This window comes from Rhea pennata, chromosome Z (genome assembly GCF_028389875.1).
Source record: "Rhea pennata isolate bPtePen1 chromosome Z, bPtePen1.pri, whole genome shotgun sequence".
NCBI classification, from domain to species: domain Eukaryota; kingdom Metazoa; phylum Chordata; class Aves; order Rheiformes; family Rheidae; genus Rhea; species Rhea pennata.
The window spans coordinates 36,093,757-36,104,363 of NC_084702.1; the positions used below are offsets into that span (position 1 = coordinate 36,093,757).

Consider the following 10,607-nt stretch of genomic DNA (forward strand, 5'->3'; position numbering starts at 1 on the left):
CCACGGCGCGGAGCCCTTCGGGCCGCCGCGGAGGCGGCGCCTGCGGCCGCGGCGGCGCCCGGAAGCGGCGGCGGCGGCGCGTCCCCGCGGCTGAGCGGCAGGTGCGGCGCGGCGCGGCGGGAACCGGCGGGAACCGGCGGGAAGCGGCCGGGGGAGGCGGCGCGCCCCACTGCGGCCCGGCTTAGCTGCGAGCGAGGCGGCTGCTCCTGCGGCCCTCCGCGGTAATTTGCTAGCGGAGCTGCTCACAGCCGCAGCAGATTAACTTTTTATTTTTTTTATTTTTTTTAAAAAAAGCGATCTTGACTCTTCTGCTCTATAGAGGACGTTCCTGATTTAGCAAAATGTCTTCAGAGGAAACGGGGCTTTCTCGTAGCAGAGGGTAATGAGAAGACGCGGCACCGCGGCCCCTTGAGGCGGAGTGGGTCGTTTCACTAAAAAGTTTCCTTTGAGAGCTCAAAAGGAGACATTTAAAAAGGGCCTTTAAGCGTTATTATGTATGTTTATGATAACAGTCCACAGCCTCTGCAAGTTCTTTAGCCTGCTGAAATGATTTCGTAGCTGTTAGAGCAGCCTACCAGACGTTTCCGAAATGGTTTGAATTTGGACACCGTGCCTCAAGCCGCAGTCCGGAACGGATACGCTTTTAGCGGTTGCACTGGGCATAAATTGCTGCACGTTAGGACGAAATGATGCCTTTAATCTTTTGCAGGAGGGAATACAACGTATTTACGGCGTTTACCTCAGATTACTGTAGATTGGAGAAAATGTGTAGGAATATGCGTCGCTTGGTATTTTGCGTCACCTCACAGCAGCAAGGGGTATTCCTGAATATGTTTATCAGGAACTGGTGTAAAACCTGGTTCTTCCTTAAAAGCACGTTAGTGTTTCTGTGCCTCTGCAAAAAGAGTTGCTCCCATGTATTTTGAGACCCTCCTCTGAAAAGCTTCTGAGGTTAAAAACCGCATGTGGAGCCAAGCAGCTATAGGACACAGTATGCTGCTCGTGCACGCTGCTTGGTCTCCTCTTGTGGCTCCCTATTTTATTGTTCAGTATCTACCCGATAAATAGCAAATTAACAAGATCAGATTGCCAGCAAGAGCACTTCCACTGGTGACCAGAGCTGGCTCTGAAAGAGGGTCTACAGAAGAAAGGCTATTTTAATGCACCAGTGACCTGGGCCGTAAGCATGTGTTCTTCCTTTGCATCTGTTTCCCATCCTGTGCCTGCGTCAGTTTGTATCCCTTTATCGTACTAGAATGAGGAATAAATGGAGAGTAGGAATTGGTTTAAGAGGTGTTCATAAAGTTTCTTTAAAAATAAAGAGCTAGAAAATGTTCAGGGCGTTACATTTTATTCAGATTTAACTGCGTTTTCATGTTCCTGATGTGTTACTGTTACCTTGCAGAAAGAGATGTGATATGTCCAAGCAATTCTGCTGCTGTCAAATCCACCTTAGGGTTCCAAAAATCAAATAATTATTACTTGCAGATATGTACAGTGTATGTAGACAAATACCTGTGACTTCATAATAATTTCATCATCTTGTTTATGGATAGAAAATACAGAAATCAGGGCATAATCATGTCCAAATGTGCTGATAATTATGCATATAAAATATCCGGAACCAAAGAGCTAGAGTATGCTGATGAACTTGAAGTTGAGATTATTTAAGAGTGTATAGTATCATTAAAAAGTGTGTAGTTGGTAAAAAAAATAGCAGTCCTGCTTGTCTTTGCATGACTGATGCTAAGATAAGGTTTTTATAGTTAATTATCTAGCCTTAATAATGGATAGTTTTCATGTCACATCTTATTTTTGCAGCAGACCAGGATTTATCAGCCAGTGGAAATTCTGTTTATAGCAAATTAGTCCAGTTTGGCTTTGCAAAGGCAACAGCACTGGCCAAGTTCAGACTTTCAAGCATCACTTGTTAGATTATTGTTTACTATTATAGTATGAGGGAGGGTGAGTTTTGGCATTTCCAAGCTTCATGGCTTTCCGTTTACGTATTAATAGTGTCTCAAGTAAGTCTCTGTGATTACTTGGGGGTAGGCTACGGAGAGCTCCAGAATAGTTGCGTTGAAAGGTTTTGTATGTGGCGTTAGAAATTTAGTCTCTTCGTAATAAAACACAGATATTACATAGATTCTTCCGTGGCAAAGGAAGGCTATAGGATGTCTGCGCAACACTTCCCTTTTTTTAGTGCCAGTGGTGAAATCAGTATGGAAATGATCCATGATGCTGGAGCTCAGCATTACAGAAATTTCATTCATCCCAGTGCAGGCCAGCATTTGGGAACCCACATGGCAATCTGCATGCAGTAGAGAGCCGTGTGGCTCTGGGATGCTGCTCGGATAAATTGAGCTGCTGCAGTAAAACTGCCTGATGGATGATTGGATTTTCCCTTTGATCAGCTTCTGATCGATAGCAACTGTACTTAACCCCTCACAGTATAATTAGAACCCTCCAGTGTTTGTGCAAAGCCACAGCTCTTCTGTTTTATCCTAAACCTTTTTAGTTAACCGAATAAATACGATTAGTAAGCCCTACTAATTTAAAAGCAAATTTCTGTTGGAGTGGAATGTCAGTTGCGTTCCTGTGAAGCTGAAGTTGCTCTGTGCTAGGACCATACTTCAGCACAGGTGAAATGCAGCTCTTCCACCCACTCTCCATCCTTATGATGCTGTCTTGCAACCGTGGGCTTCAGAAGCATAGGGAAGCCAAGCTGCATCTCCTGCACTGTGGCAACACGGTGTCATCTGACAACAGCTCACCCTCGCTTAGGGCTAGATGTGTCAGACTGCTTTATGGTGGCGCAGTAGCACAGAATGACTGGAGCATTTTAAAAATCCAGATTAATCATTTGAATCTTTCTGTAACTGGCAAAACAGTAGGGCCTTAGCCTCATTCTGCAAAGGTAAATAAATTGATAGCCAGGACTCTGTTTTCAGTGCATATTTCATGCTAATATTATTGGATGCAAATTTGAATTTGCAGTGGAAAGGCAAAGTTTCTTTAGCCCTGCTGGCTGCATCTGGCATCTATTAACAACTAACAATGCTTAGTCTCATACACCTTTTTACATGTAAGTGAAATACCCAGTCCACAAGTATGAATGCTCAGGGAACTGCAGCCAGGTGTTTGGTGAAAGTTTGTTCTTGAATTCCAAAGACAGTATTGCTTATGAGTATTTAAAATTTGTAAGGGTGTGAGACACTGCACAAGTCCATTTCTTTGTGTGAGATCCTAAAGCTTAGGTACTGGTATTGTTTTATCCGTTCCCCTTCAGCTGCTGTTTTGGCTGGAGTTAACCACCGGATTCAATTTTATCAGAGGGTAGAGATCTCAGAGAGGCTGGTACAGTTTATAGGTACTCTGAGAAACTTAGAGGAGGAAGATCCAAATAAATACCTCTCCAGAGAAGAATGCTTCCCTGTGAGCTCAGCTGTCACTCCTTGCACCCACCCTGCCACTTACCGTCAGCTCTGCCCATCTGCATGTGCTGCTTCTTTCAGCCAGTATTTGGGGCATCTGGAAGGTACCTGAAAAGGGAGGATAAAGAAGGAAACCAAAGTCATTTTGTGCACATGTATGTGTATAGGAAGGAGCAAGATCCATATATAGGCTTTATTTATTCTGCTGTTCATACAGCAACTTTTCCCTTGTTTTGAAGGCACAAAATTTGACCTGCCAGATTGGTAACAAAAATATTCATTTAAAAACTTGCCAAAATGCGAGCTGTTTATTTTGACATTTTTATCTCGCATGTGAACAAGTCCACATGCTGCACTTTGTTACGCCAAAAGCACATCCATTCTGGGCAGCTATTTATTGTGGACGTAAACATTTCTAAATATGACTAAGGCTAGTTACTGTCATCCAGATTGCATTTTTACAAAAGGTTTCAAGCTTAGTTTTGTATTTAGTAGGTAAAATCCTGGACAATTAGATTTCCACCTGGCCAAGTAGCTGCCAAGGATGATCACCAGTGGCAGCATGTGCTGCACCAGTCACCTGGAACTTTACAGTGACAGCAAGGATTCCACTCAGCTGTTGAAGCTGAGTTTCTTAGTGGTATAAAGCATGACACACATAACTGAAGAGCATTTTCTGTCCCAAGCTAAATGGTATACTGCAGACCTAACAACCTGTTCATTGCAATTTATTCCATTTTATGCCACATATTTTATGTGGTCCAGAAAAAAAAAATCTTTCCTAGCATCTGAAATTTGATCACTCAGTTATATTTTTCAAAGGGCAATACCTTTCCTTTGCATTTGTTTTGTAACTTCTGGAAGTGTCTCAAGTTACCCTTACCTTAGTCCTCTGAAAAAAACGAGCATCTTTGACAGTGTAGAAAGCTGGTGGGGCAATGTCCTGCCATCAGTTTGATTTTTTCTGATAGCTATTGCTTAGAAACGTATCGGTTAAGTAAACTTAAGTTCAGAATCCTCTGCAGTGTTTTGTTTTTCCTTAGAGGGTGGGTTGGCAAAACCATCTGTCTAAAAACAAAATTATTTAGTATTAGGACTGAGAAATTCAATGGTGGCCTTAGGCTCTTTTTTATTGAGCATCCTAAAACATGCTTAACAATTGCAACTTCCTGCCACTGTTCTGTATTGTACCTCACACTTGCAGAGTTTAAACTCAGGCAAATACAATGCATGTTTGTTGTCAGCTGTAGCCAATAAAAATACAAATAAGCAATTCCTGAACAGAAGCTGTGAAATTTGGCTTTATGTAAGGAAAGTTGATTGTCCCAAGTGTAGACCCTGGTGACAACTTTTGAATTACACAGCATAAAGATCTTTGACAACAGTCTCAGTGTAGCTTCTCTTTTGCTTCTGTTTCTTGCCTTTCAATTCTAGAATGTCTTGTAAAGATCCATTAAGATGCATCTGTGGAAGAAGCACTGCTGTTATTAGTGTTATTATGAATACATGACTGCAAGTCTCCAATATGGCCCCCTTCAACAACACTAAATTGACTTAAACCTCCCCAAAGAAACCACAAACCCATCACCATCTTTCATAAATTAATTTGCTGTCATAGGAAGGACTCAGGGTAATGTGCATGCTTTTAATATTACAGAGTTAAATCATCTTGGCTGCAGCTTTTTATTCCTTGCAGGAAGCATTATTTTAACGTTCTGATTAGGTACAGATTAGTTGTTTGATGGAATAATTTTGAGTAAGTAGAATATTTATGCCAACCACTGCAGTAAGATTACTGAAGTTCAAAGCACAGCACTTTGCATTTTGTTAATATCATGTAATTCTTACTGGCACATGTCTAGTTGAAATAGCGTAATGTATTTATGTCAGCATTTATGTTAAAGAATTTAAAAGAGGCCTTTCAGCAAGAAAATATAATATTCTTTTTAAATGGAGCTACACTTCTTGAGCTACCCAAAATTGTTTCTGGCCTGCTGCATGGTAAACTATTTTTCTGATTAATGTGTTGAGAATTTGAACATAAAAATGCTGGGAAAATGGTTTGACTGCGTGTATTTTAGAACTACTATTGAAGCACCGCATTTACCTTAAAATTGAATTTTATGAGTTATAACTTACCACAAAGCAATTAAACTACGCATTTCATTTTTGCCTTAACAGGATAATGGTGCTTCATTTCCTGAGCAGAACAATGCAGCTGGCAAGACATTCTTCTAGTCCACTGAGGAGACAACTCTGTTCAGCCAGTGCAAATAAACCAGTGCTGACTTTGTTCACCAAGGTAAAAGTTAGTATACAGAATAAAGCTATTCACCTTTGATGTACATGAATCCCACATGAAATGGCTCAGCCTTAGCTTTTTTCCCCCCGATTTGTGAAGGTTAGTATTACGCATTTTACCTTGAGGGAATCTTTTGCCCTGGGCCTCACCAGTCACTGTGGCCATAGCAAGCAACTGGTTACAAGCAGCAAATGGAGATTTCAAGTTTGCTGCGTCTCAGTGACACTACAGACCATTTACTAGTAGAAAATAATTCTCTAACTGGAGCTGGAGAGCAAAGATGAGTTCCTTCCTTGTCACATCTAATCTTCCTGGGACAAGCATGAGTGGCTAATGTAGACTCTTCAAAGCATTTCTGTTGAATTTCAGCACTGCCTCTGAGACTGAAAACATATTAAAGTAGTATTAATAGTGCAACAGAAAAAACAAATTCTGGTTAGCTCTCCTTTTGCTTTACTAGCTGCGTTAAGCTAACAAGAAGAAAATGCAGGCAAAGGTTTATGGTGTTAACAGAGAGGACTGTAAGCATATGTGGAAAACACATCTGATGAGCAAGAATTGTCATTTGTAGGCTGTCACTTTCCAGGATGGAATTATCATTGAGGGTCAGTGTTCTTTTCAGAGCTCTTTTACACTTTTTATAGAATTGCACATTTCAAAACCTAAACTGCTCTCCTTCTGCTTCACAGCATACTAGCTGTGCTGCATTTTATATATTTTACATAGTGTTTGAGGGGAGAATAAATAGAAATGCGCAAAGTACAGGGAATTTTGAAATCAGGAGGGTAGTATTTGTCAGAAATAGATGCGATTAAAGCAGTTTTATCATCCTGCACAATGTTCATTCATTTTATCCCTACCTATGTTACATAGGAATAGGTTAAAAAAAAGTCAGCAGTTGTTTCTTAATCAATGGAGTACATGTTAGATGAAAAACATACTGTAAAGTTAGCAGCTCTCTCTCTGCTGGCTGTTTCAGCATCAACTTACTCACAATCCAAAGGTGAGAAGGAGGTAGGGAATAATTAACTTTACAGTTAATAATTAGAAAAAAAGCTTTTTGTATGATTTTTTGTGTCACAAAAATTTCAAACTACTAAGATACTGTATGTAATCAAATTTCCATGAGCAGTTTCTAAACTGTCCTCTTTTATTGAATATACTCTTAACTTAAAATGCTTTTCATGTCTGATATCACTGGCTATTGCAGAGCAAAATGCAGACTACTTTATAACAAATCTAATCTGTGCTCTTAGTTTATGCTAATTAATTCATTTTTCCCCCCTCCTTACTATTTTTAAAAAGAGAAGAGAAGAGGAGGAGAAGGAAGGGGTCTGCAATTTTCAAATGGTTTTCCTCTCACAGGCTCCTTTTATGCAATATGAGCATTCATGCAGGAACTGATTCAGGTTAAAAATATATACATTTTTCCACCCCTCCGCACTCCCTAAGGTTACTGTTAACTCAGATCAGTTCTCCTGTCTAGCTGTATTGTGCAGCTGCATGAGTGCTTATACCAGCACAAAAAAATTGGTGGCAGGAAGATGGGTCTGCTTCCTTCAGTATCAGTGCCAGCTTAAAACGGCCGTAAAACGGCAGTCTAAGCCTGCAGGATACATGGGGATTATCTGTAGAAATAAAAATGTCCTTTCCGCCTTGTGTATTGTCTAACAGGTTTAGCCATCAGCGCAGCATATGTCACTCTGGCAAGGGTTTTTTACTGTCTCAGCAGCAGGATTTTCTTTTGCTACTGTAACGTGCACCTCAGGTAGGAGGTTGTCTTAGACAACTCTACCCAGGCAACACTATTACAAAGTAACATAAAGCATGGTAGACACCTACTGTTACACTGCTCTACTTTAAAATATTTTAAACTAGATCCAGTTTTATTAGTACAGCGTGCATGCTTAGGCTTGCCATCAGAGCAGGAGCAAAATCATTTTGTTTCTCAGGAGTCAACTTAGTTTTTCAAATGCTTTTGTGTAACTATTATGTTAGAAAGCTTTCTGCAATCCTAAGAAAATTGAAGGTTTCCTACTTCCACTGTAAGGAACCTGGCATGTTCCAAAACTGATGAGTAGGATTCTGTGTTGTTCCTCTCAGTCACCGATATACGTACCTTCAGGACTTTGTCACTTCAATCCCTCCAAATGTGACAAGCACTATCAAGAAAAACATGGAACTGTTGATCATCAGCATCTTGCATAGGTCTTCAAAGCACAAAGACTTGTCTATACAGGAAAGACAATTTAGATCAGTGTGTGAATTAAAAGTAGAATATTTAACTGCAATTGATTCACACAGAGAAAGTAAGAAACCGTTGCTTCAGATTAACTGTCTGTTTAAACAAGCCCCAAGAAGGCTTTAAGTGTGTGTGTGGGGAGCAATATTTCAGGGCAGATGGACAGGGCCAAATTATGCCATGACAAACATGGAAGCACGTGCCTCCATGTGAATCACACTTTCAGATATGCACTTGCTCTAACAATCACAATGCATGATAGCAGAAGTCAGCTGTACAGCTATGGTAAAAGATAAAGGAGTTTCAGAAAGGAGGGTTTGGGGGAGGGGTTTGGAACCCCCCAAATCTGACCACATAACAGGTCAAAGCACTGCAGCTGTTTATCACTTCCCTCTGCTGGACGTTGATGTCCTCCAGCTCTGCAGGTGGAAAAGATTGTGCTTTAATCCGTTACAGGCAGAATCAGACAGTTATCTCAAGCCACCTTCTTTTGTTATGTGGACTGACCCAAGTGACTGGATCTGAAACAGATCAGAAATTACTCACGATTCCTTCGTTCTTCTTCCAACAAGAGTGGTACTGGCAGTTGCTTTCAGCTGGTGATGGCAACATCTTCAATAAGCACTGCTGCTAAATACAAGAAAGGATCTGTGTGTGATCTTCCAAGCTATGTTCATGAATAAGCTTATTAAAAAAACAATTGAAAACTATTAATTTGTATCATGAGATTGAAAAAAAAGCAGATAAGGAACGCATAAGTTTTGTGGCTGATGCAAGAAGTTTGCTCTATGTTAGACTGTGCTGTACTGATAAAACAGAGATTTACAAAACACGAAGACAGAAATGGGGTGGAAAGTGGGAGGGAACACACATTTACAGCAATAATCACTCCTCTCTGCACATGTTACTTTACAGCACAAACGATGTGCATATTTTATTGTATTTGCCTTTAGAAACCATGCCCTCTATGTGATGAAGCCAAAGAAGTGCTTGAGCCACATAAGAAAAGGGTAATGTATTACAATACTGTATACATTTCATATATAGAAAGAATAGTTGATCAGGATTCTTTCTTTGTAAAAGAAGATTGCTTGGATTTATTTGCATCCCTTATTATTTCATGGGTGACCTCTCCAAGACAATTTCAGCACTGATTTCCATAAAACTCATTATCCAAAAGCATTCTCCAACACTGCAACTCAAATAAGTCTTAGCAAATGAAATCAATATATACTTCGCTGCAAAAGTTTTTAAAATCTATGTTTCTGTAAATAATATTTCCCTGGCCTGTAGCAACATTTACAACTTCTATGAGGCAGGTAACATTATTTGGGAAGGATGTTGGGAAGAAATTCCTGAGAGATGAGGAACTACAAGTATTTTATTTCATGGCACAATTTTTGGTGTTATTCCATCAGTTTCGATCTCTGTCTTGAAGGAAGAGGTTGTTAATAGTAGTATTGAAAAGGTAGTGCACTCTGCTGCTTGACAAGAAGCTGCTGTGTTGCCAGCCGCATTTTGGTTGCGGCTGATGCTCACAGGAGAGTGGTTCTGCATAGGGCATCAAGTATGTCTTGCTGGATTAGACAGAGGGTCTTTGCAGACATACAGACAAAGTTTGTGGCTATATATGTGTTATGCCAACAAAAGTTGTCTACAACATGGAAGAATACAGCCAAAAGCCAAAAGAAAGTAGTATTGCACATCTGAAGAAAATCAAAAAGCAAGCAGATACTGCTTTTCAGTGTCCAGTATGTACTAACATGTATTTCTTGTCTGTCACAGTTTATTTTGCAGGAGGTGGATATTACCCTTCCAGAAAACTCATCATGGTATGATAAATACAAATATGACATACCTGTATTTCATTTAAATGGGAAGTTCCTAATGAAGCATCGAGTAGACATTCGAAAGTTTGAGGACCAGCTAACAAAGTTCGAGCTGCAAAATAATGAAAACCAGTGAAGAAAACACAGCTGTTCTGGTGTGGATATAAAAGGATTTTGCAACATAAATGATGTGAAAGGGCAGTATTCATTATCAGGCCTTACTTTTCTTAGAATTTATGGTACCTGTTTTTTGAAAAATTTGATGACCTATATTCTGTTTTGTATTAGTAGTCCCACCCAGCTGCCTGAGTAGCAACCTTTCGTGTACCATTCATCTGCTGCTATGCTAATTATTTGGCTTTTCAGATAAAATGAAATGTGCTTCCAGATTGTTAGTACCTGTAAGCTGTAGGTCTGTAAGAGGCCTCTTTGGAGAAGCTTAACAATGTGTCCTAAGTGCTTATTTTAAAATGGAGAAGAGGGCAGTTATTGTAAATGAAAAGAACACCTGATTAAAGACAGAAAGCTAACTGAATCAGAGTCATAGTTAAAAAACAATCATTACAATTTGATATAGTTATTACTCATACACGAGCACTGAATGTATTGTTTTTCTTTTAATGGGATGAACATGTTGCACATAAGCCGGTCACATCTACTACAATGAGCTTTGAGTTCTTTAGTACTTGAGTTAACCCCAGCCACAGCTGAGAGGAAAAAAAAGAAAGAAAAAATGAAGTGTGATTGAGCCAACAGAATTAAACCTGCAATAGAAGCAAGATTTATTAACTCCAAACACA

At 40.0% G+C, this 10,607-nt stretch overlaps 1 protein-coding gene across 4 annotated transcripts; it reads left to right on the forward strand.

The window, feature by feature from the left end:
- Window positions 1–27: 27 nt before the first annotated feature.
- Window positions 28–10,342, forward strand: CZH5orf63 (chromosome Z C5orf63 homolog). Of its 4 annotated transcripts, XM_062600448.1 has the most exons (5): window positions 62–101; window positions 295–379; window positions 5,616–5,736; window positions 8,932–8,988; window positions 9,764–10,342. In XM_062600448.1, the coding sequence occupies exons 2-5, from the start codon at window positions 342–344 to the stop codon at window positions 9,941–9,943; spliced, it is 396 nt and encodes a 131-aa protein (XP_062456432.1). In that variant the 5' UTR covers window positions 62–101; window positions 295–341; the 3' UTR covers window positions 9,944–10,342. The 4 variants fall into 4 exon arrangements, with proteins under 4 accessions (XP_062456434.1, XP_062456432.1, XP_062456436.1 ...); XM_062600450.1 differs by lacking the exon at window positions 295–379 and having other exon boundaries at window positions 28–101; XM_062600452.1 differs by lacking the exon at window positions 8,932–8,988 and having other exon boundaries at window positions 66–101.
- Window positions 10,343–10,607: the final 265 nt, after the last annotated feature.